The sequence below is a fragment of the Drosophila mojavensis genome, unplaced genomic scaffold, assembly GCF_018153725.1.
Source record: "Drosophila mojavensis isolate 15081-1352.22 unplaced genomic scaffold, ASM1815372v1 contig_16, whole genome shotgun sequence".
NCBI lineage: Eukaryota > Metazoa > Arthropoda > Insecta > Diptera > Drosophilidae > Drosophila > Drosophila mojavensis.
The window spans coordinates 7,992,809-8,015,373 of record NW_025318693.1 but is presented as its reverse complement, the minus strand read 5'-3'; the positions used below and the strand labels follow the sequence as shown (position 1 = coordinate 8,015,373).

Sequence of the window (22,565 nt, the reverse complement as noted above, 5' to 3'; positions counted from 1 at the left end):
TAATGTTCAGTAAAAAAGGTTTAAAACTTTTAAATGTGTGCTCCTCAACTGAGTGCATTCGAGAGAGACTCACAGAAACAGCTACACTTAACATGCAACACGCAATACACAATATACAATCCACAAAACACAGCCCACAGATACACATGTATACCTAAAATATTTCACATGAAATTTAAAACATGTTTTAAAGATTTTAAGCAGGCAACATGCAGCAACTACTACTATAAATGTAACAATTCAATGTGATAGCAAAACAAAACCAGATGTTGATGTGTATAGAACGAGAGTATAAGCATAGATGATAACAAAAACAAACAAACAAACAATTATGAAAACAAGCAAAAGAATGTGTTGAATATTTACATTTATTCAAGAAAAACAAAAAAAAAAAAAAAAAAAAATATATATATATATATAAAATCGAACCTATCTATAACCACACATATATCAATAAACTTATTATTGATTATATGAACGATTATTGTATTATATGAACGATTCTAGGTCTATTAAGCAACTGCAAAGGTTGGTCTCTTGTACAAATTATACTCTACATTGAGTCTACACACTCGATTCTTAAATACAATACAATTTTGGTCATATTCATTCTTAAATAAGGAATGCACATGTTTACCTTTTGTAGTTGTTGGAGCTGCTTATCCTGAGTGTAGGGCGCTACGGCAATGCCTGTCTGTTGGGCTGTCAATGATGTTTGATTGGCAACGAATGTTTGGGCATGGGGCGTTGCTATCTCCATACAATTGGTGTGCTCGGCCTTATGGCAATGGAATCACATGCGTGCGTTGCTAGGCGATGCGGCCTCACATCCTGGCATCGATTAAACACTCGCAAAATTTGCATTTCATAAGTCGGGGTAAGCTTAGACTGGAATAAGGAAGGGTCGACGAATGCGTGCCTGGGAGACACAATAATTAAAAAGCTATTTGGAGATAGGGGCAGGCGATTGGCCAAGGAGTGCGAGTGGGCTGGCTCATCCCCCGCGACGCCGGGGTAACTCCCAAAATGAGCACGACACCAAAATGGTACTGCCGCAACAAATCGCAGCCGATGCACACGTTCGCGGAAATCGGAAATTTGGGCCTGGAACTGCGACGCATTACCAAGCGGATTGTGATCGATGTCAACTCGTCCATATTCAGCGATCATGTGAGTGCATTGGTCACACAGTTGATCCGGGCGGATAATCAGTTTCTCTTTGGCCGCCCAATGCTAGGATACTATTTTGGAGGAGTGTGAGCATGTGGTGGAGCTCTACTGGAGCCTGAAGGACGAAACCAAAAATGCAGATTTTCAGTCGCTCTCGAAAAAGATCAAGCGCAGCCCCTACAACGCGCTGCTCATGCGCAAGTTCAATCTGATCATGGAATTGAATGATAGACGCTTCTGCCAGCTGACCTTCGTGCTCAAGCGTACGGTGGGTAGCTTCGTCCCATCTTGAATGATCTATAAGGATTTCCATTACAGCTCTGCCTGCTCTTGCGCAAGTCGATGCAGTCGGAGATGTGGCTCAACTGGGCACTGCATATCACCCAGCTGTACAACAAGTGCCGCAATGTGAACGCGAGCCAGAAGCAGTGGCCACCCACTGCGCCAGCGGAACAGGAGGCACCACTAGAGGAGGAAGAGAACGAGCCGAAATTGAGTGGAAAATGCAAGGAGGAGATGCATGCCAATGTGTGCAGCAATATGTATCCAGCTCTGCTAATGTCCCTCCGAAACATTGACTTTGGCTTCGTGCTGCAGGTGGGTCCGTCAACAAAATGTCTTTTTCTTTGGTTTAGGAGTTTCCCGATTTGCCTTTATAGTGTGTGGCCCAAACGCGAGTAGAGCAGAATGCGTTGGACTTGATTTTTGGACTCTTCAATATGGGTGAGCAGGATGCCTGGCGCGAGCAGCAGCAGCACCACAACCACGAGTCCACCTCTTCCAGCTTGGAGATCCTGCGCACATTGAATATCTCCTTTGCTGCTGGCGAGTACCAACAGTACTGCGATCCTGGCCAGGACTACAAATCCATGCAGCTGGCAGCTCCAGATGCTGGCGATAATCAGAGCTTACGCTGCAAGCACACCGAGAGCTTCCTGCAGAAGGAGCGCCTCTTCATAGCACAACTTATAACCAAGGCCACGGAAATCTGTCCAACTATATTCGGTATGTTCCCTTGATTATAGCTCATTGAGAAGCGCATCTTATATTTGTTATCAAACAGATAGCCGCCGGACAAGTGAGGTGGACATGAATGCCTACATCGTGCGCGGCCTGCGTTTGCTCTGGTCCTATGTGGGCATCATATTGGATCACATATTGCTCTGGTGGATAGACACGCCGATGTCTTGCTATAATCTCACCCACATCGACTCCATACGTTGCTGGCTGTTTCACCAGAGTGTGAATGGTGGGTTTATATTTGTCATCAATAATAATTCATATATTTATGACTGTCTAAATTTGCAAAGATATACCCGAACCGGTGTATTCCACACTACGTGGTATTGGCGAGATTCTGACTGGCTTCATGTGCAACAACATCTGGGATCAGCTCTTTCGCTTGGCTCTCATATCGTCGAACAATCCAAAACGTTTGGTTGAACAGGTCGTCGAGCAGTATCGCGATTTCCCTAAGAACGTAAGCTTGCCTAGAACTCGAATCTGAATATCTTAAATGCGGCTGGCTGCATTATAGGAGCACGGCACGCCCAATGGTACGGTGTGGATCAGCGTCTTTTCCAACTTGGTCAACCTGAGCAATCAATACTTTGCCAACACGGATGCCCATAATAATTCGAGTCTGCTGCCAGTTGCTGAGCAAATACCCATACTACACAGGCTGGGTAAGCTTGATGGAGTGTAAAGTCCTCCACTTTGTAGAGCTTTAATCTTTCAGATCACTCGGTGCACTCGATGCGTCTGTGGGTCACCGAGCAGGCGAAGCTGCTGTGCTGCGAGTGGAAAATGGATCGCTTCTTCCAAATACTGGAGCACGATGTGAAGCAATGCCTGAGTGTCTTCACTACCTTCAAACTGCCCAAACTCACTGCCGATCTGAGCGATATACTGATGTTAGTGTGCGTGGCGCTACGCACAAAACTCATCACTGAGGTCACGAATAATATAGATTTGCTTAAGGTAGGTTCCCAAATCCTTAACTCCCTAACTCGTAGCATCTCAGTCAGCACATTTGTCTGCTTTGGCAGAAAACAACCGATGAATGTGTTCAGATATTGTCGGCGGTCTGCCGCATCGTTAGCCTGGCCAATTTCACCCTCTGCTTTCCGGCGGCCAGCCATTGGCAGCGCAGCGTCTACGACAATGAGGAGAAGAGCTTGTATGTGGGCTATGTCCTGGATCAGATCTTCTTGCCCACCATACGCGCCACCAAGGACATAGTCATACTGAAGCTCATCCTAAAGCTGATCTGTGAGGCCTGGCTGGACTTCATTTACAAGAAGCGCATACGCTTCAGCGTCAATGGAGCCCTGCGTCTGCTCAATGATTTCGATGATGTGCGCGAGTGGATACTCAACTGCTCCCTGCTGGACGAGCAGCAGCTGGATAAGCTGAGCAATCACGAGGTGCTGCGCATGTGCAAGGGCGTGGGCAAGATACTCCTACGCAAGCCGGAAGACATCATATCGATAACGCACTCGCCAAGGTTTGACAAGAAGACAAGTGAGTTGTTGACCTTATTTCGAATTCGCATTGTTCTCTGAGAGCTGATCTGCTTTCTAGCCGACGCGAGTGCCCAGGACACACAGCTGCCATCCGAAATGTTCGTCTCCAATCAGAAGCACTGGCTGCAGCTGCGCGCCAGTGCCGGCAATGGGTTCCCCCTGATGAAGCTCTGCTGCGGCGATGGTGTGATCTGAGCCGCAAGGCGAGAGTAGTAAAGAATAGAAATGTTTATTGTGTCGCGCAAATGCTTACAAAAATTGAAAGATCTAAATACATTGTGTGTGTATAAGGATAAAAAGTGAGGCTTGCCTATATATTAATGGTCTTTATGATCTATTTGGGCCCCTAGGCGGGCACTTTGCGACTAATTATCTTTATCAGCTCGTCGACGCGCTCGCTTTTGCCAGCAAATTGTTTTGGATGCGGTCCAATCATTTGAATAATCATCTGTACGTCCGGAGATACCTAAGTGATGAGAAATGACACAAGAGTTGACAGCTGTCGCTAGAAATGCTATAAGAATGTGGGTCAATACCTCAAGGAAACGTGCCAGCGCCTTCAGCGTGCGAAAGATTTGGTCTTCGTTGGGACTGCTTTGGAAGAACTGCAGTATGGCCATGGCCAGCTCCACGGCAACGTCATCGAATACCTGTCGAAGAATGAGGCCAAAAATGAGCAAAGCTGCGCTAAGCGTATCCATTACCATGTCGAGTGCGTACCACAGTCTTCACCTCCTTGATGGCGATATTGTAGAGGATCATGGAGCCAATGTTCTTCAGCTGCGGACAGTTGGAGAGTATGCAGTGCACGGCCACCTTGGTGGTGACGCGTATATTTGATATGGTCTGGCCGTTGTATTCCCACTCCGAGATGTACAGCAGCCACTCTGAGGGACCCACATTCTCGAACAGATTGCAGGTCTACCAAGCGAACAAGTCTTTAGTATAACTCTGATATTCTTGAAGACTGGGGCTGAAATACTTACAAACATGGCCCAGGCCTGCTGCTCCTCAGGTGTGTGCTTGTCAATGTCCTGTGCGAAATTCATGAGCGTGTGATCTCTGCGATCCTGGTGCAAGATTATGATCACATCATCTTTGAGGGCCGCATAGGCCAGCGTGCGTATCATATGTATCCGTGTGTCTGGCGAGAAGGCCTGAACGTCTCGGAGCACACGCTGGACAAATACCAGAAAATTGTCACCCAACGCCCATGAGCCATCGTCCTCAATCAAATACTGATGCAGCTCCTCCATGGCCACTTCCTCTTCCTTGGAAATTTTGCCATCCAACAGTTTTACCAAACACTCTAATTCAGTCTTAATCTGCGATAGATGAGATGAGTTCATAATTATTAGTTAACTGCTGGCGATTATAAAGTCCATATAGATATATTTGTGTAGGTTTCATTGCTTACATCGATGTCTTTGCAAACCAGCGCCGGTTCGCGCGGAATCTCTTTCTCCTCGGTTGACTTGGAACGCTCTTTGCCATTCTGTGACGGCTGTTGTTGGGCTGTGGGCTCTGACATGTCCGTCTATAAATAGTAGAGTGAGAAAATTAAATAAAATAAATTTTCATATTTATAAATACAAAGACGACGCCAAAACAAAAAGTCTTGACTGCAGCAGCCGCAGCAGCAGCAAACGTCATTCGACACAATTTCCTACAACAAACAAGTAAGAAAGCTCTAGTCGAGACTGCTCGACTACGAGATCCCCTGAACCCTTGGAGCAATAGATATTTCAATACTTTTTCGCGACTTTCAGCTTACACAAGAAACACGCACACACACACACACACACGCACGTACGCACACACAGGTAAACATACACACACACGCATATAGACACACATACACACACACTCGCATACAGACACAAACGCATACACACACACACATACACATACAAGCAACCACGCATAAACACGCATGGGCTGCAGTGTGCGCTTACTATGAGAACTTAATTGTTTAATAACTTTTTTTTATGGACGTACGATCTTCATGAAACTTTTAGATTATGATTATAACATGAATATGCATGTACTTGCCAAAGCACAAGTCTCTAGTATTTGAAATACGCTTTTTACAAAAGTGAGGGTGAGGGGGTGAATTTAGAGGTGGGGGGTAAATTTTAACAAAAACCGAAATTGTATAAATTGCATATAAGCATACATTAAAAATTTGGAGACTCTAGCAATAAAGGTGTAGAAGATATAATTTTATAACTGGGTTTCGATAAGGTTTTTTATCGATAAAAAAGATCGGGATGAGTTATCGATTTTTAATGATAAACTTGATATGCGCGCTGTAATTACGGACATTTTAAAAAAAATTTGAAGTCTCTAGCTCTTATATCTTCTGAAATCGACGCGTTCATACATACGGACAGACGGACAGACGGACAGACGGACAGACAGACGGACAGGGCCAAATCAACTCAGCTCGTCACCCTGATCAAGAATATATATACTTTGTGGGGTCTGCCACGCCTCCTTCTCCCTGTTACATACATTTCAACAAAACCATTATACCCTGATTTCCCATTGAAAATGGGTTCAGGGTATAAAAATGTTCTTTTAATACCAAATTCTTTTTTACGAACACCTTTATTCATTCTACAAGAGATATATGCATATGTATGTACATATATATAGACATACATACATATATGTTGTAATTCACAACAGATATGAATGCGAATGGGCACTCGTGCCGAAATGTTTATAATTTCGACATTAGCATTAATTCTCGCAATTTTCTTTTAATTATAAACAACATAAAATCATATGAAATGTGGGAAACAAAGACCAGAAACAGGACTGGAAACTTGTCAAACCAATGTGCGACAGTAAGTGATGAAAACTGAAAATAGCCGAGGTATTTTTAGTGTTTTACTTAGCATAGACACAAAAAGAAGAATCAAATTGTATAAAGTAAAATTATAAAAAGAATCGGAGCAAATGAAATGCAATTTCTTTCTAGTATCATAAAATGTCCACCCAAAAGGTTTTCCAATTAAATTTTATAATTTATAGACTATTAATTACTCACATGCTATTTTGGTAGAAGTGACACAGAAATTCCAACGATTTTGACGTCAATAAAAGCGTGCCACAAAAATATTTTCCTTAACTTTTATTTAGGTTTGTTTTCGGCTTAAATTGCGCTTTTGTTTATACAAAGTTCACTGAGATTGTTTATACTATATTATACGTCTGCAATTTTCCATATATGTAATTTATATTTTCTTAAATTCCGCTGGGAGCCGTCTTCACACGTTCCGTGTTCACCGAGAATCGTTTCGAAATTGCCCGCTGTTTTTGCAGAAAATTCCTGAAGAAGCGTGAGGAAAACTATCGGAGAATAAATGCATACATAGCAACAAAAAACCGGTGATTATATTGTATACATATACACGTCCGTACACGTATTCGTATTCGTATTCGTATTTTGAATACATTTATATTTATATATATACGCATATCTCTTTGCGAGTGAGTTTTCGTGTCGGGTTTTTAAAAATAGACAAATTTCTCTTCTGCTCTCAGGAAAACGTCGCAACGTTGCAGTTACACTGCTCAAAATTATTGTACATTTGAAGGTGTTAACTGCTTCTGATTTCGTTTAATATGAAGCATGTCCACATCTTTAGTCATTACATAAAACTACTGAGTAAGCTGCTTTAAGGTTGCAGCATTATTAAGAGTTCGCTTAAGACCAAAACGTCAAAACCTCAAGAATGCGTTAAGGACAAGTGGGCGGTCTCTGGGTAAGGTCGGGAAAAACACAAAATGCTATTAACTGCCAACCAAAATACATTCGCCGCGCCACGGGCCGTCCTGTCGTATCCTGAAAGGAACAAGTCTCACATTGCGTAGCCGACATGTTGACCAAGGCCCGCGAGCGCAGTACACCATCAATTGCTTACGAAGCGTTAAACAGTGCAGGCGCTAAACGGATTATCTAGAAAAAAAAAAGAAAACAATAGCCCACAATAACAAAAGTACTCAGCATCAATATGAGCGCCAGTGTGGAGATTTGCTTTTACCTAACAGCCATTCTTATATGCATGTACACGGCAAACGCTTCGCTCGAAACCGAAAACAATGAAGTGAATGTGAGTAAATGCAGTGCAATAAAATTTCTCAAATGTGACTATGAAATTCTAAGTGCTGTAAGAATTTATCTTTTTTTTTTTTTTCAATGTTCCTTTTTATGGAACTGCAGTGAATGGGTCATAAAACTAGGAAGTTCTTTGATGAGAGCTTAAAGAATTTGTAAGCTTCCTCTTGATGTCTTGAGCGAAAAAACTAAAGAAAAATTGAAGTCTTGAGAGATTGAAGTTTTATAATATAATATAATATAAAATTTATATTAAGTCTGCAGAGAGAGCATTGAAGTTTACAGAGATTGGTATTATCTGAGAAGTATTGTCTGAGAAGAATGAAGATTAAAGTACTGTAAGGCTATAGTTGAGATATTTATGTCTTCAGAAATGTATGTATGGAAAGACTGAATTCTTAAAATATTTATGTCTTGGCAGATAGTCTAGTCTAGGTAATATTAGAGCAATATATTCCATATTCTTAAGTCTTCCATTTTCCCATTGTCTTAACAGCACAAGCTCAGCGGTGTTATACAATGGAAATACGAGAAAAGACCATTTTGCAACGCCTTTACAGGTAAATCATAAATCTCTTGACTGCTAGTTAGAAGTAATATAATATATATTTAGGCTGTGGACGCAAGCGCACCTCGTATCCCTCATATCCGCCATTTTCGCTTATCAAACGCAATGAGCTGGAGGAGAAGCCCTACAATAACAATGAGTATCTATCGGAAGGCTTGAGTGATCTGATTGACATCAATGCCGAGCCCGCTGTTGAGAATGTACAGAAGCAGATAATGTCGCAGGCCAAGATCTTTGAGGCCATCAAGGAGGCCAGCAAGGAGATCTTCAGGCAGAAGAACAAACAGAAAATGCTCGAGAACGAACAACAGCTGCAGCAGCAACAACAGGAACAGCTATTGGAGCAGCGCGACAACAACTAATATGGCGAAACCCGATAAGGATAATTACCCCCAAGTTAAAAACATGAAATCGTTTTGTAAATAAATAATCAGTCTACAAATATGTTTATATATACACACATATATGTATGTATATGTATATACATATATATGTATACATATGAAGTACTCGAATATGCGCTTGGTTAGAGATATAAAATTCCATTGCAAGCATTTATTAAAATCGTGTTGACTCTATTCATACAATAAGCACGCAAATTATTTGGTGGGGCCGATAAGATTTACTTGCTATCAATTTGTTATGAACTCCATATCATATCATAATGGACAGAAAATGTATGTACATGTATGTGGCCTTTTGAGTTTCACAATTCTGTTGAATTGGTTTTCTTTTTGGAGAGCCGCACTCTGACGCCATCCTTGGGAAGCAGTCCAATGCCAGCGTTTTCGAATTCCAGCTCTCGTCGACTCATCACCTCGATATCGAAGTGCTGTAGGATCTTGACGATGGCCAGTTTGACATTTACGCGTCCCATGCGCTGGGCAATGCAAATGCGCGGACCCTCACCGAAGGGCATATAGGCTATGGGATTATAGTTTTTGCTCTCATCGGCAAATCGATTGGGATCGTATTTTTCTGGATCTGGGAAATATTCGGCATCGTGATGGATGCCATGCAGTGAGATGACCACTGGAGTGCCCTTCTTAATTATATGATTGCTGTCCGGCACCTTGTAGTCCTGAGTACACTCACGATTAAGCATTGGCAACCCGGGATACTTGCGCATTGTTTCCAGCACACATAACTCAAGAAATTCCATCTTGCTTAGCACATCGTAGCTGATATTGCCACCATTCTGTTTCAGTGTCTCATCCACTTCGGCTTGCAGGCGCTCCAAGTGCTCCGGATACTGAGCCACCTCAAAGATTGTAAAGGCTGCCGTTGAGGCTGTCGTCTCCTGTCCAGCTATGTAGAAAATGAAGGCTTGGGCGGTAATGGCCTCCAGTGATATGCCCTTTAAGTGACCTGGAATCGAGAGGTGAATAAAGTAACGAGATCAAATTCCTGCCATGCTCACCATCCTCAGAGGTTTGAATGTTCCAGCTTTTGCTGTCGTCTTCCTCAATGCTGCCCTTGTTCCTCAACTGCATGAGCAGTTGCAGTAGGTCCTTGCGCACAATGCCGTTCTGTTCTCGATATTCGATGGTGTCCTTGACAATGGCCAACATGGCCATTCCCACGGGATTCTTTAAGCCAATGCGAAACAGAAACTTTAGGATACTGAAACGAGTCTTGCGTTAGTCTACGGCTCGATTTGAATTCAGCAGCAGCTTACGGGGGCACCAGGAATAACATCATGCCAAACAACGCATTGAAGCGCGAATTGCGTCGTGCAACGGTAACCACTTTTCTGAATTTGTTATCCGGCTGATCATAGCTGTTCACCTCCAGCCCGAATATGACTGAGGCGATAATGTCAACAGCATAGATCTGCATCACCTGCTTCAAGTCCACCTCCTTGGCACCATTTTCGGGCAGCTCTTTCTGCAAGTGCGCCACCATTTTGTTGCCAATGTCTTCGGAGGTGCTGTACATGGCCTTCAGCTTGCCGGAGGTGAAGCAAGGCGACAGCATGTGACGCATGGAGCGCCACCTTTGGCCACGCAGCGCAAAAATGGACGCAGACAGCGGATTATGCTTCTCGTCCACATAGACGCCCCGGTCGTGGAAGCTCGCAAAGTCTTGAGTCAAAATGCGACGAGCCAGTTCAGCATCGCGTACTAAAATAGCTGGCCGAAAGAGCAGGAAAGTGCCCAGAAAACGCTCCTTGCTATTTCTGTAGACATCGTACAGGGCCATGCCCATGGCCTTCTCCCTTCTCCAGACGCTGCCGAGGCAACCGAATGGAATACTGATATTTTCATCATACGGAAAGCCGTGCCGCTCCCAGTATAGATAATGGTGCTTCAGGTAATACCAGCCCAAGTTTAGAAGCGTTAGGGCAAACAAAAATAAATATAGCATTCCAGTGTTCAATGTACAACTCGACACGACGAAGTATAAAACCCGTTTGACTGCTATCGCTTCAGTACATGCGCTATTTATACAATTCTTACATTTCATAACATTAGTGTAATATTTCAGAGCAGTCGGAAGGCGACGCAGAGAGCGCGATAAGTATTCGGAGCTTAAAAAAAACTTAACTTACTTAACCCTATCAGCCGGTACGAATCTATAGACATTTTGAATTACGGTAGGTTATGTTAACTGATAGCTCGCCTGTAAGACAGGTGTACGGATAGTCGGTTCGATCCGTAACATAATCCGCTTGGCTCATAGTAAAAAATATATTGAACTATTTCATTTTATCCAGTTTGCTCTCTTTAATACGATAGTTTACATGGACATTTAACATAATGGCTTTAAAAATATGTCAAATATGTATGTAAGTTTAACTACAATAGTATATATGTATGTATGTATATATATATGTATATAATACAAACAGCACAGCTGGTATAACTACTTAGTCCATAAATATGATCTAATGAGCCCTCAGTTAAGGAACGAGTTACGACGTTTGGCTATCGTGTGCGCTTAGGCCTTAGCATCTATAATTTCAAAATGCAGATCGTATTGCTGATCGAAGCCGATCAGGCAATCGGACATCAGATATAATGTGAGCAGCAGACGGCCGCGACGTGGAGTTGCCTGGAAGGAGATTCGATTGGCGGAGCGAATGCCGCGCAATGTTAAACGCTTCATGGCCAGCAGTTCATCGTTGGCTTGTGAGCCAAGCGTTAGGAACCAAGCCTCATTCTTTGGCTTTGGATACTTTGGACTGTGTATTGAGTATCCCTGGCCGCCAGCTCTACGCTGACCGGCAGTGACGTTCAGGCGTTGCAGATCGACGCATAGTACATAGTCTTCGTTGGCATGTAGTGGCACCCAGTCGACTGAATCTTCGCTAATTGATACGGGTCGTTTGGCGTACTCCTCTTCCATGTAGCGGCCCTCTACAGAGATTTGCAGTGAGATTTCTGGCAAACCTTGAATGACCTGTAAAAGAATGGACAAATTTTTAAAAAATCATCGGATTGTCCTGAAATATTTTAACTATACCTTGTACATCTGCTCAATCTCATGTTCCTCGAACGCATCACGCAGAGGCTGTGCCAGCACTTCGTAATCATTTCTGCAGATTTCTTTGAGTACGGGTAACGTTAGGTATTCGTAATTATCGTGCTGAATATTGAGAAACACATCCACGTTGGCTTCGGTGACACCGGGCAGCGTGAGGAACTCGCAGGCGTCGAACCAGCGTGCCTGAATGACGCACTGCATCAATTGCTGCACAACCAGACTTGTCGATAGCCAGCCACGCTCCGCAGTGTAGTCTACCATTGCTTGCATGACACGCGTCGCATTGTCCAGTGCCGACTTCGTGTCCGTCAGATAGTCCGAATTGGGCAGCGGCTGGCGGGAGAAGTGAGCTTGCAGCAGCAGGAATGTTTTCGTATAGGGCGAATCCCAACTGGCAGATGGAGGTCGGAAGCGAAGCACCTCGGCCAATTCTTCGTTATGTTTGTCCTCGTTGTGGCGCACAGGCTGCTGATCAAACTCATAGGAATCTGAAATGGCCAAGAGAACCTGCTTGGTGTCCATGCCCGGCTCTAGATCATCTAGGAAATGCTTCATTGTGCGGTACGACAGATAATAATAGGAGCTGATGCGACCCAGAAACGTGGGCACTAGTTGCCCATCCCGTTCGACGACGCAGGCAGCATTCGCCAATTCGTAGACGACCCGCTCCACCAGGCTGGACATGAAGGCATTAACGTTCTCCGGCTCGACGCCCTCCAGCTGATAGTACGATGGATTACGTAGCAGTCGTCGGAAGAAGTATGTCCATGTTAGATAGTCCAGAGCCGCCTGCTTGGTCTGCACTGTTCCGGCTACAATTTCAGCGTTGACATGCTCAGGCAGCACGGCCAGCAGACTGGACTCGACCGGGAACGGATCGTAGAGGAATTTCTTGTAGAAGTTCTTTTTCTCATCATGCACCAGGACAACGGCCACGCCCTCGTTGTCGAACTGGGGCCGTCCAGCGCGTCCCATCATTTGCAGCACATCCGTAATGGGCATATCGACATATTTCTTTACCTTGCCGTCAAAGTATTCGGTGCCCTTGATAACCACCAGATGAGCAGGCAGATTGACGCCCCAAGCCAACGTGGCGGTGGCCACCAGGACTTGTATCTTACGATTCAGAAACAGTTCCTCCACACATTTGCGATCCGACTCCTGCAGGCCAGCATGATGAAGCCCAATGCCAAACGCCAGGCAGAACTTCAAGTTCTGATCGCGAATATTCTGAAGGATTAGCTCCATTTCATCCTCGGCGATGTGCAGAAACTGTTTAGGGTTCTCATCGCCAGCTACAAAGGTGATCAAATCCAACGCCGTTAAGCGAGTCTGTCGGCGCGAGGACACGAATACAATGGTTGGCTCGCACGGAGAGTATGTGCGTATGGCCTGGAAAGTTGGTCGGTTCATTGTCGCCATGCGCGGACAATAGTGCTTGCCAGGGAAGCCATTGATGTGCACCTGCAGCGGTACCGGCCGCACTGATGGCTTGAAATTGTACAGGCCCATGCGTTTAATGCCCAGCCAGTTGGCCAAGTCCTGAGCATTCGCTAGCGCCGTTGACAAGCCCACAATGCGTATGGAGTGACCCGTGTGCGAGCTGATGAAATTTGTGCGGGAAACAATAACCTCAATAACTGGGCCACGATCTTCACCCAGGAGATGGATTTCATCGATCACAATCAGCGAGACATGCTGCACATACTCGCGAGTCTGCCAGGATCGACTGATGCCGTCCCATTTCTCCGGCGTGGTGACAATCAGCTGCGATTCGCGAATAGCTTGAATGTCTGGTGTGACATCACCTGTCAGCTCCACGACTTTAAGACCCAGTGGCGAGCGCTCGAAGCGCTGCTGCCAGTCTGCGATGCGTTCCTTAACGAGCGCCTTTAGCGGCGCTATATACACCACTTTGGACTTGGGTTGCAGGTTTAGTGCGCGGAAAATGGCGATTTCCGCGACAATCGTTTTGCCACTGCCCGTGGGTGCGCCCAGCAAGACATTGTTGTCCGTGTGGTACAGGCAGTGAAAGATTTGCGTTTGTATGGGATTGAAGTGGCTGAATTTGTACAGCGATTCGTAGACCTCATTCTGCAGACAGGTTACTGGTAGTGGACGCAACGGTAGCAGCTCCGTCAGTGGCGGATGGTGCTCCGGCAGCACCAGGTGCTGGAAGAACAGTGGCACACAGGTGGTGCTGCCCAGCCAGGTGTCACTGGTGACGCGTATATAGTACTGGGGTGGCAGGGGCTCCTTCAATGGAATAGTCATAACGAGCTGTTGTGACTGACCGCTAAACACGCACTTGCGACTCATTTGGAACAGCTCCGAATGGTATATGTAGTTGGACTCCGGGTCCTCGATCCACAGCCAAAAGCTTTGACTCGTCTTTCCATGCACGCGATCGTTCCACGTGAAATCCGGCCAGATTTTTATAGAGATGCGTAACACGGTGCGGGTGATTGGCTGCAATGTGGCCTCGACTTCCAGGATAGGCAGTTCCCGTGCCGCGCGTATGACCTGCTCCGCATACCGGTCGCTGCGCAGCCATTCTTTCAGCTCACGTTGCTCCATTTCCCTCAGCCGGTAAACACTTAGACCACGTCGTTCCAGCTTGTCAATGGTTTCCGCATTGATGGTCGGAAACTGACGCAAATGGCTATCAAAGTCCCATTGCCTACGCTCAAACATCTTGCAGAGCAGCAGCATGCGACCCGTCAAGGTAGCATTGTTCTGCCTCAGCACAATGGAAAACAGGGCTCGCGCAATTCTGCCAACATTTTGGGTTATGTAGGACATGTCGGAGCTCAACGAGAATGACTTGACATAGCCGTTGGACAGATATGTTTGGATTAAGATGTTCACCTGAAATGAGTACGAATAAATTAAATCATTTGGACAGGCATACAACTAATTTGGTATATACCTTCCCGCAAACATTCTCGCTGCCTCCGAAGACCTTTAATTTGCAGTAGTATTCGCGTAGCTCGTCCAGTTCCTCAAGCTCGTCGTCACGCACTTTGAGTTGTTGAAACTCCTGCGCCTGGGACATCATGGCTAGGAGCTCTGATTCGGTCATGTAAGGCTTCATGAGTTCATTGAACGTTTCCACCGTGTCGTATTTGATATAGAAATGCGAGGCAGTACGTCCTAGGTCAGTTATGTTCATGTCCATGGTGCGCTGATTGAAACGCATCATCTTGGCCTTATCCAGACTCATTGATGCGGACATAATCAAAGCACGCCGGCGCGCTTCCAGCGTTGGATCCTTCTGCAGCTCCGAGTACTCAATGCCATAGACATGTGGGTTGATGCGCATGCGCACAAAGAGGTAGCTAAAAAAGAGGATAGATACTTAAACAAGTCAATATGAGTACTCTAGATGGTCACTCACGTGTAGCTAAGCCACTCGATGGCCTCCTCCACATTGGAAATGGTGCCCAGACAAATTTCGGCATTCAGATTATCAGCCAAACACTGCACAAAGTTGGATTCGATGGGGAATTGATTGGTCAGCAGAGAAAGATAATGATTGAGCTTGTCGTAGCTGGTGATAATAGTGCCAACACCGCTTTTATCGAACTGTGGTCGGCCTGCGCGTCCGAAGATCTGCAGCACGTCTAGTATGCCCAGGTCAACGAAGCTGCCATGCTTCGCATCGTAGATATCCGTGCCGCGTATTATGACTGCATGAGCAGGCAGATTGACTCCCCAGGCAAGGGTAGCCGTACACACAAGCACTGAGATGTGACCCTCCACAAAGTATTTCTCCACCATTTGGCGATCCGCGCGCAGCATGCCGGCGTGATGCATGGCCAGGCCGCAGGAGAACAGCTCAACCAGCTGTTTATTCCTGCTCTTCTGTATGGAGCGGCAGGCCAGGCCATGGGCATTATTGTCAGCTGGCAAGAACAGGGCGCTGGTATTGTTCTGCTGCGCCAGCTCTCGCAAAACATTCGCTGTTCGCACAGTAGCATTACGTGCGTGGACGAATACCATCACCTGGTGACCTTGCTGGACCATTTCTAGGCATTTCTGATAGCAGCACTGATCCATGTCAGCAATTTGCTGCAGAGGCTTAACCGATTTAATGCCGACGAAGTTAGTGTCCAAGGGCACAGGTCGGAAGCGCGAGTCGAAGTAGAATAGACCCTTCATGGGATTGACGCGGAGAAAGTGGGCCACATCGATGTAGTTGGGAAGCGTTGCCGATAAGCCCACGATGCGTATCATGGACTGCGAGGACTCTACCAGACGCAGTGTGCGCGCCACTATAGCCTCCACTACGGGACCACGCTCACCGTGCAAGAGATGCACTTCGTCAATAATGAGCAACTGGACAAGACTGACGAGCGCCACGTCACCACTGCCTGCAATTGTTCATTAATCGAAATAAATAGATTTGAGCCAATTTATTGACTTACCCTTTCTGGTCACAACATCCCACTTTTCGGGCGTGGTGACCAGTATCTGCGTGGCCGTCATCTCTGCTTTGGTCAGCTGCATGTCGCCCGTCAGCTCCCGCACGCTGATTTGCATTGATTTCAGGCGCTTGGAAAAGTTCTCTACCATTTCAGCGGCCAGCGCTTTCATGGGCGCAATGTAGACAATTTTGAATTGATCCCGATTGATGATACCCTGCTCCAAATGGCAGCGAATGGTGTGCACAATAGCCAACATAGCCACATTCGTCTTACCAGCTCCAGTTGGCGCACAAACCAGCATATTCTCATTGCTGTGATAGGCCACAGGATAAACGACGGATTGTATGCGATTCAGCTCCTTGCAGTTGGCAAATGCCATCTGGCCAATGTCGTCCAGCTCAGATATCTGAACGCGCCTATTGCCCACTGTAAGTGGCGGTGGCTCGCTGGCTGGTATCTTGACCTCCTCCCATTGTTTATTGTCGATTCGTTGAGCATTGTCGGGCAACGCAATGCGACCGCCGCCTATGAAGCCGGCATGTTGCTTGGCTTCCCGTTGGCTGTCGAAGACATAGGGATAGTTTATAGGTGCCGTGTAGATTGATTGCTCGGCTTTAACAGCCTTGGTGTTGAGCAGCAGTGGTTCGCGCTGCGCTGCCTCGAGCAGCTTACGCTGATGCTGCATTCGCAACTGCTGCGCAGATATAGCAACAGCGGCACCTTCTTCGTCGCGATCTTCATTACTGTCTTTAACGTTGCGCATGATGCGCTGCAGCTTCTTCTCTTCGCGACGCTGCTGCTTGCCCAGCAGCTTCTCCTGTTCCGACTGAACCACAACTGCGCTGGCCACCGTCGGACGCTTCTCAGAGCTGGCCGATGCCAGCTGCCGCTTTTGCTTCACTTGCTTGATGCGACGTGATCTTGTTGCATATTGCTCCAGTTGTTGTGCGATCTTGATGCGCTCTTGGAGCAGCTGTCCAACCAGTTCGAAGTGCTCAAAGCCTAGGAGTTCCATTAGCTCGTTCTGCAGATCTTCGTTGCTGCGCTTCGATCCGAGTATGTCGCCAACCCGATCTAAGAGCAGCTCATCGTCAATTTTCTCGGCTATGGCCAGAAGTGTTTCCAACTCCGGGCTTAGTTTATAGTTGTCTGTGCTATGGGTAACAGTTGGCATCGAGTCGTAATTTGTCTTCAATTTCATGGTAAACTCGTTAACCACTTGATTTTTGAGCAGTGCATCAGGCGACAAGTCCGTCAGCATGCTGGCATCCTGCCACTTGGATGGTGCGTATTTTACGCATATATCTTCGCCCCAAAGTGGGCGCTGCTCCGTCGATTTTTGCGATTGCCTCCAGCGCTTTAGAGCAAGCAGCTCATCCTCCTCCAATGCATCCCTCACAGCAAGCACACAGTTGTGTATCTGCGTTCGTTTCCGATCGAACGTGTTGCCAAACATGGTGTGCAGTCGATTGTTGGTGGCCACCAGCATCACGCGCTCATCCAGCAGCAGCCAGAACAGATACAGTGCTGCATGCTCCACTACTTGTGGCTGCTCCTCGTATCCCATGCATTCTTGCACTAAATTCCGTAGCTTTTGCAGCTGAGCTTTGGCTTCTGGCTGTTTGTTCGCCGGCAACTGTGACAGATGTTTTGCTATCGTCTGTTCAGTTTTCCTTTAAAAATTAATTTATTAATTTTATGTATGTATGTATTTCATCAGTTGAAGCAACTGTATCTTCTTACTCGTTGGGTGTCGTCGTGGACACTACATTTTGAATAAGAAGTTCTTTCAGACTGTTGTAGCAATGCTTCCTCGATTCGAGTTCCGTTTTGGCTCGTAGCGCAGAACTCAGTCGAGGCGGTTCCCACATGTTTAACTAGATTTTATTTAATTTACCAAAAAAGCAAGATTTTTACAAATTAAAATTGGTTTGGTTGCGGTACCAGCTGTTGTTGCACAGCTGTTGCGCTTTCGCGCTATAGCGTTGCCACCTAGTCGGTTTCGTTGCTAATATCGTACCTTAAATATCGTAAAAAATCAGACATTTATGGTGGGAAATTCAAATAAACTGAAAACACTTCTATCATAAATATAAATTTCTTTTTTACAATGAAAAAAATAGGATGTAAAGAAAGTGGTTTAATCTTAGTTGGGTATTTTTTATTATAATTTATATGCGTTGCATGTCTGCCAGCAGGTTTATTCAAAACTTTTGTAATCTGTTACAAACTGTTTTGATTGCGGTAAACCCAGACATACCCACACACACTTGCGCGCCCACACACACAATCGCATAGTCAGCCTCAAAAGTATGCTACATAAACTTGTTGCGCAAGCTGCAATTGTGCGTTTGGGGTTGTCTGTGCAAAGATAATTTATTATGCATCACATGTCCATCCTTACACTTGGATGTATTGCTTTGGTTACTGGTCCGCAGCATGCTTGAATGACCACTTTGAATTTAACTGCTGCGGTAGTTGTGAGTGTGTTTGTGTGTGTGTGAGCTTGTGAAAGTGTATAAAAAGAGATTCACTAAGAGCTCAGTCCTTTCAGTTGCTGCTGCTGTTGCATGACTCGAGTGAGACCCTCACAAGACTTCCTATGAGTTTCGCAGTTTGGTGAGCTGCACTTTGTTACCAAGATTCAGACGAGCTGCACCGAGATGCATTTCCAGATCATATTGCTATGTGAGTAGGCAGTGATATCTATACAACAATGATGACTATATGGATATCTACCCTTATAGGCATATGCTTAATGTGTCTTGCTTGCTCGAATGCCATACAATGTGACTCCTGTGGCAAGGAGTGCTCCAATGCGTGTGGCACCAAACATTTTCGGTAAGCTATACCGTGTCCACTCTCCAATTGCTCTAATCATATTCAGTTTTCAACAGAACCTGCTGCTTCAACTATCTACGTAAACGTACCGATCCCGATGCACTGCGTCTCAGCTCCAATAAACGACTCATAGACTTTATATTGTTGCAAGGACGCGCACTCTTCACACAGGAGCTGCGCGAACGCCGCCACAATGGCACTCTCATTGACCTGGACATGAGCACCTACTACGGCTGATCGAAAACGTATATTCCGACCCGACCCAACGACGACGAAACAATGACGGCAATTAGGACTACGATGGAAATGATTGAAGTGTTAATTTTTCAATAAAAAGGCGTAAAACTCTTTGGGGCAAGTGCTTTATAAAGCAGTTCAGACAATTACAGTTTCATCCTTGAGGAAAAATCATGTTCTTTGATTTTGTATCAATTGCAGTTTAATTATTTGTTTTTTCCATTTCTTGATCCATTTTTTTTTTTACATTTTTGAATGCTAACTTTTTTTTTTAATTTTTTGCGTTTATATGGTAAGCTAGATTCTGTTCCACATATCAGCAAGAATGTGGCCAAATTTCGTAAAGCTGTTAGTTCCTGTGTCTAAGCATCACAGGTCACCATCTACTTCGTAAGCCTCTTCGTCTGCTGCAGTCGTCGTTTATTTAGTCTAAGCTTGAGATTCGCTAATCTCTGCGGTGGCTTGTGTTCTCGAGTCCGAGGAGAATTCATCCTTGCCACAGGCCAAGCAAGGCATCTTCTCCCGGAGCACTTGTTTGTACTTGGGATGGCTGTCAAAAAAAGGCAAAGTATGTGATTAAAAGTCAATTAATATTCTTTGGCCTTACCTCAAGCCATAAACAATGGGGTTGCACACCGCGTTCGCTTTCGCGAACACTGAGCCACAAATTGTGGCAAGCGGCGACAGATGCATCGATTGAAAGATGCCCGAATAATTGATGATTGTATAGGGCGTCCAGGCGAAGAACCACAGCGAAATTGTAGTCAACGCCACCTTGGCCAACTTGATTTCGATTGCCTTGCTCTTCTCTGCCTCGGTGTTGCGCAGAGAGGCGACATTCATCTTCTTGGCCTGCTCGCGCATTGCCTTCTCGTGGGCAGCCACTGCCTGGGAAATGGGGATAAGCATTCACTCGCAGTCAAAGAAATCACTCTGGCTTACTTTCAGGATGTGATAGTAGGAGAAGATGATGGTCGTCAGGGGGGTAAGGTAGACCCACATCGAGTAGACAATGATGTAAGAGCGGTTCCACCAATCTTTGGCAAAGTAATCTGTGCCACAGGCCGTCATATTGCCCTCGGGCACATATCGATTCCAGCCGAACATCGGAAGCAGAGCCCATGTGCAACAGATGGTCCAGACGACAAGCAGGCGAAGCACAGCTGCCGTGACCGTCAGTGGCTTGCGGGCCATGCCCTTCACAATCACACAGTAACGATCGTAGGCAATCAGTGTCATGGACCAGATAGATACACAGCCAAAGAGGGAGCCGAACAGGCCGTAGAGCTCGCACAGGAAGGGGCCCATGATCCAGGTGCCGTAGAAGCCATTGAGGACGACGGGTGGGAACATGGTGAACATCATCATGAAATCGGAGAAGGCCAGATTTACCACAAACATATTGGATGGCGTTCGCAGCGACTTGGATGACGTAAAGACATACATCACAATAAAGTTGCCCGCCAGTGACATCACGCTTAGAGGTTGGGCAAAATTATTTGAAATATTCAAGCATGGGCAAACTTGTAGAGGTTGTGTCTTTGTATCTTACCCCAGCACCGCGATGACGAATCCAATGATGCCAAACCACATGGGCTCCATTGGTGGCCACTGATACCAGTAGGGATCCACCATGTGCATGATTTCAGCTGGCACACTCTCCGCCAGGCTCAGATTGCCGCCATCTCGCAGATGCGCATAAGTGGGGTTATTCAGACTTATCATGGCTCAGCTTGTCCAATTCTAAAACTTGTCGGTGGTCGAACTTTGTTTGTACTTAGGTTGTTACGGATGTCTGTCCATAGCAGTTGCAATAACTATCAAGATTTCTCTTGGCGCCGGACTGGACGCGACTGCACTGGGCCGGCTCATGGGACTGCCTTTATATGTGGCCAGGGTCTTGAAAAACGCTTGAGTCTAGCCAGTCTTAGACTAATTGCTAGCTAATCCAATTATCCGTCACTTGGCCAATCCAAAGTCGCTCAATTTTAAATTCGTCTTCCCAATTGCGGTAAATTTGTTGTGTCGGATTAGCGACAAACGCGTCATTTCCCAGTCCAAGTCGCCCAAGTCATGGTCAAGTTTAAGGCAAACCAAACCTACCCACCCCAATCGACCAATTAGATTAGGACAAATGCTCTCTTGCCTCACCTTTTATTCACACACACACACACACAAATACTTATATCTATTTATATGGAAATATACACCTCCATTATCTGGCTTTAAGCGTGCCAATTATAGCCCAGCTTGCGAGCTCCTCTCATTACCGCATGCAGCTGAAACTCCAGAGTGCCATACGACTCCATTGATAGTCCTGAGCATATAGAATAAGTTAATACTAGTTATATTGCTATAGCGAGATTTGCTTACCCTTGGACTGCGCACTGTCTAGCAGTATCTTGGGATTCTTCAGCTCCGGCTGGCGTCGCAACAGCCAACTGGTTATATCGCCCAGCATATTGGGACACTTGGGCCTTAGGATTGGCGCTTGATTTAGGCTTGAGATGTGCTCGTCGAGCTGCTGTTGGCCTCCGAAGATGGGCATATAGACGTGGGCATAGCCCACCAAACTTTCGTTTCCAGTTTGATTCTGTCCAAAGACGCTGACCAGGATCTGAGGCCCTGCAAAGAGATTCTGATTAGAGCAACTGCATCTGCCCAGGCTGCCCAGGTACTTACAGCCGAACGGACTGGTGCTCTTGTAGGTGACTTCGATGGGCATATTGAAGACAATTTTGTCATTAAAGTGCCCAGTTTTATTAGTCGACATCTGGGTGATTCCATACTGCGGACCCGACACCAGCTGCCAGTCCGGCCCAGCGACCAGCTCATAGCGACAGAATATGTAATCCTTGTCGGGACCCAGCGGAAATGTCGCCGACACTATCTGGCCCGTTATGAACAAAGTGAAAAAGCTGGCTGTCGATTTGGCACCCAATTCATTTGGCGTTTGGGCATTTGTTGAACGCTTGCTTTTCTTTTGTTTTTGCTTGGGCGACACTTTGTTGGTGTCTTTGTCGTCCTCGTTGCCCTGGTTACCCGTTTCCTCGTCCTCGTACATTGCTTGCGACTGTTCAGGGGGTGCGTTGAGCTCAAACTGGTTTGCATATAGCTGAAAGTTTTACAATCTACCGACTGGCTGTCATTGTTCAGTGTTGAAAAGTGTCGCACAGGAATATCCC

General features: G+C 45.8%; 8 protein-coding genes across 8 annotated transcripts; 3 read left to right on the top strand and 5 right to left on the bottom strand.

Annotated features, from left to right (window-relative positions):
* The first annotated feature begins 326 nt into the window (after positions 1-326).
* On the top strand, positions 327-3,904 carry LOC6573055. The gene is made up of 10 exons (XM_001999114.4): positions 327-1,170; positions 1,238-1,438; positions 1,489-1,767; positions 1,830-2,175; positions 2,234-2,419; positions 2,481-2,650; positions 2,708-2,855; positions 2,909-3,150; positions 3,219-3,693; positions 3,754-3,904. The coding sequence occupies exons 1-10, from the start codon at positions 1,027-1,029 to the stop codon at positions 3,888-3,890; spliced, it is 2,328 nt and encodes a 775-aa protein (XP_001999150.1). The 5' UTR covers positions 327-1,026; the 3' UTR covers positions 3,891-3,904.
* A 1-nt stretch (position 3,905) lies between these two features.
* On the bottom strand, positions 3,906-7,018 carry LOC6573056. Its single transcript, XM_001999115.4, has 6 exons — positions 6,751-7,018; positions 5,113-5,232; positions 4,682-5,020; positions 4,416-4,616; positions 4,232-4,345; positions 3,906-4,161 (listed from the first exon to the last, which is right to left on the bottom strand). Exons 2-6 carry the CDS (start codon positions 5,224-5,226, stop codon positions 4,042-4,044), a joined length of 888 nt encoding a protein of 295 aa, XP_001999151.1. The 5' UTR covers positions 5,227-5,232; positions 6,751-7,018; the 3' UTR covers positions 3,906-4,041.
* Positions 7,019-7,603: 585 nt separating this feature from the next.
* On the top strand, positions 7,604-8,824 carry LOC6573057 (cardioactive peptide). Its single transcript, XM_001999116.4, has 3 exons — positions 7,604-7,816; positions 8,318-8,381; positions 8,435-8,824. The coding sequence occupies exons 1-3, from the start codon at positions 7,718-7,720 to the stop codon at positions 8,749-8,751; spliced, it is 480 nt and encodes a 159-aa protein (XP_001999152.1). The 5' UTR covers positions 7,604-7,717; the 3' UTR covers positions 8,752-8,824.
* A 91-nt stretch (positions 8,825-8,915) lies between these two features.
* Positions 8,916-10,819, bottom strand: LOC6573058 (probable cytochrome P450 6d4). Its single transcript, XM_001999117.4, has 3 exons — positions 10,068-10,819; positions 9,810-10,012; positions 8,916-9,757 (listed from the first exon to the last, which is right to left on the bottom strand). The coding sequence occupies exons 1-3, from the start codon at positions 10,754-10,756 to the stop codon at positions 9,096-9,098; spliced, it is 1,554 nt and encodes a 517-aa protein (XP_001999153.1). The 5' UTR covers positions 10,757-10,819; the 3' UTR covers positions 8,916-9,095.
* Positions 10,820-11,090: 271 nt separating this feature from the next.
* On the bottom strand, positions 11,091-18,274 carry LOC6573059 (activating signal cointegrator 1 complex subunit 3). Its single transcript, XM_001999118.4, has 6 exons — positions 18,046-18,274; positions 16,303-17,975; positions 15,273-16,248; positions 14,805-15,213; positions 11,855-14,743; positions 11,091-11,791 (listed from the first exon to the last, which is right to left on the bottom strand). The coding sequence occupies exons 1-6, from the start codon at positions 18,171-18,173 to the stop codon at positions 11,330-11,332; spliced, it is 6,537 nt and encodes a 2,178-aa protein (XP_001999154.1). The 5' UTR covers positions 18,174-18,274; the 3' UTR covers positions 11,091-11,329.
* Positions 18,275-18,839: 565 nt separating this feature from the next.
* On the top strand, positions 18,840-19,521 carry LOC6573060 (trissin). The gene is made up of 3 exons (XM_001999119.4): positions 18,840-18,990; positions 19,050-19,143; positions 19,200-19,521. Exons 1-3 carry the CDS (start codon positions 18,966-18,968, stop codon positions 19,378-19,380), a joined length of 300 nt encoding a protein of 99 aa, XP_001999155.2. The 5' UTR covers positions 18,840-18,965; the 3' UTR covers positions 19,381-19,521.
* On the bottom strand, positions 19,490-21,243 carry LOC6573061 (opsin Rh6). The gene is made up of 4 exons (XM_001999120.4): positions 20,933-21,243; positions 20,323-20,857; positions 19,988-20,268; positions 19,490-19,930 (listed from the first exon to the last, which is right to left on the bottom strand). Exons 1-4 carry the CDS (start codon positions 21,103-21,105, stop codon positions 19,810-19,812), a joined length of 1,110 nt encoding a protein of 369 aa, XP_001999156.1. The 5' UTR covers positions 21,106-21,243; the 3' UTR covers positions 19,490-19,809.
* Positions 21,244-21,518: 275 nt separating this feature from the next.
* Positions 21,519-22,565, bottom strand: LOC6573062 (B9 domain-containing protein 1). The gene is made up of 3 exons (XM_001999121.4): positions 22,063-22,565; positions 21,754-22,005; positions 21,519-21,697 (listed from the first exon to the last, which is right to left on the bottom strand). The coding sequence occupies exons 1-3, from the start codon at positions 22,442-22,444 to the stop codon at positions 21,606-21,608; spliced, it is 726 nt and encodes a 241-aa protein (XP_001999157.1). The 5' UTR covers positions 22,445-22,565; the 3' UTR covers positions 21,519-21,605.

What these genes read in the sequence shown, in the direction of transcription:
- LOC6573061 (XM_001999120.4), bottom strand. Translation starts at nt 21,105, where the DNA reads ATGATAAGTCTGAATAACCCCACTTATGCGCATCTGCGAGATGGCGGC. An exon ending in CCTACTATCACATCCTGAAA is followed by an intron (nt 20,269 to 20,322) that starts GTAAGCCAGAGT and finishes CCCATTTCCCAG; the next exon opens with GCAGTGGCTGCCCACGAGAA. An exon ending in CCCATTGTTTATGGCTTGAG is followed by an intron (nt 19,931 to 19,987) that starts GTAAGGCCAAAG and finishes TTTTTTTGACAG; the next exon opens with CCATCCCAAGTACAAACAAG.
- LOC6573057 (XM_001999116.4), top strand. Translation starts at nt 7,718, where the DNA reads ATGAGCGCCAGTGTGGAGATTTGCTTTTACCTAACAGCCATTCTTATA. An exon ending in CCGAAAACAATGAAGTGAAT is followed by an intron (nt 7,817 to 8,317) that starts GTGAGTAAATGC and finishes TTGTCTTAACAG; the next exon opens with CACAAGCTCAGCGGTGTTAT. An exon ending in ATTTTGCAACGCCTTTACAG is followed by an intron (nt 8,382 to 8,434) that starts GTAAATCATAAA and finishes ATATATATTTAG; the next exon opens with GCTGTGGACGCAAGCGCACC.
- LOC6573056 (XM_001999115.4), bottom strand. Translation starts at nt 5,226, where the DNA reads ATGTCAGAGCCCACAGCCCAACAACAGCCGTCACAGAATGGCAAAGAG. An exon ending in TGGTTTGCAAAGACATCGAT is followed by an intron (nt 5,021 to 5,112) that starts GTAAGCAATGAA and finishes CATCTATCGCAG; the next exon opens with ATTAAGACTGAATTAGAGTG. An exon ending in TCAAGGAGGTGAAGACTGTG is followed by an intron (nt 4,346 to 4,415) that starts GTACGCACTCGA and finishes ATTCTTCGACAG; the next exon opens with GTATTCGATGACGTTGCCGT.
- LOC6573055 (XM_001999114.4), top strand. Translation starts at nt 1,027, where the DNA reads ATGAGCACGACACCAAAATGGTACTGCCGCAACAAATCGCAGCCGATG. An exon ending in CGTCCATATTCAGCGATCAT is followed by an intron (nt 1,171 to 1,237) that starts GTGAGTGCATTG and finishes GCCCAATGCTAG; the next exon opens with GATACTATTTTGGAGGAGTG. An exon ending in ACCCATACTACACAGGCTGG is followed by an intron (nt 2,856 to 2,908) that starts GTAAGCTTGATG and finishes TTAATCTTTCAG; the next exon opens with ATCACTCGGTGCACTCGATG.
- LOC6573060 (XM_001999119.4), top strand. Translation starts at nt 18,966, where the DNA reads ATGCATTTCCAGATCATATTGCTAT. An exon ending in TTTCCAGATCATATTGCTAT is followed by an intron (nt 18,991 to 19,049) that starts GTGAGTAGGCAG and finishes CTACCCTTATAG; the next exon opens with GCATATGCTTAATGTGTCTT. An exon ending in TGTGGCACCAAACATTTTCG is followed by an intron (nt 19,144 to 19,199) that starts GTAAGCTATACC and finishes AGTTTTCAACAG; the next exon opens with AACCTGCTGCTTCAACTATC.
- LOC6573059 (XM_001999118.4), bottom strand. Translation starts at nt 18,173, where the DNA reads ATGTGGGAACCGCCTCGACTGAGTTCTGCGCTACGAGCCAAAACGGAA. An exon ending in GGATGTTGTGACCAGAAAGG is followed by an intron (nt 16,249 to 16,302) that starts GTAAGTCAATAA and finishes GAACAATTGCAG; the next exon opens with GCAGTGGTGACGTGGCGCTC. An exon ending in GCGAGAATGTTTGCGGGAAG is followed by an intron (nt 14,744 to 14,804) that starts GTATATACCAAA and finishes TACTCATTTCAG; the next exon opens with GTGAACATCTTAATCCAAAC.
- LOC6573058 (XM_001999117.4), bottom strand. Translation starts at nt 10,756, where the DNA reads ATGCTATATTTATTTTTGTTTGCCCTAACGCTTCTAAACTTGGGCTGG. An exon ending in ATGTTATTCCTGGTGCCCCC is followed by an intron (nt 10,013 to 10,067) that starts GTAAGCTGCTGC and finishes GACTCGTTTCAG; the next exon opens with TATCCTAAAGTTTCTGTTTC. An exon ending in CATTCAAACCTCTGAGGATG is followed by an intron (nt 9,758 to 9,809) that starts GTGAGCATGGCA and finishes TCTCGATTCCAG; the next exon opens with GTCACTTAAAGGGCATATCA.
- LOC6573062 (XM_001999121.4), bottom strand. Translation starts at nt 22,444, where the DNA reads ATGTACGAGGACGAGGAAACGGGTAACCAGGGCAACGAGGACGACAAA. An exon ending in GAGCACCAGTCCGTTCGGCT is followed by an intron (nt 22,006 to 22,062) that starts GTAAGTACCTGG and finishes ATCTCTTTGCAG; the next exon opens with GGCCTCAGATCCTGGTCAGC. An exon ending in AGACAGTGCGCAGTCCAAGG is followed by an intron (nt 21,698 to 21,753) that starts GTAAGCAAATCT and finishes CTATATGCTCAG; the next exon opens with GACTATCAATGGAGTCGTAT.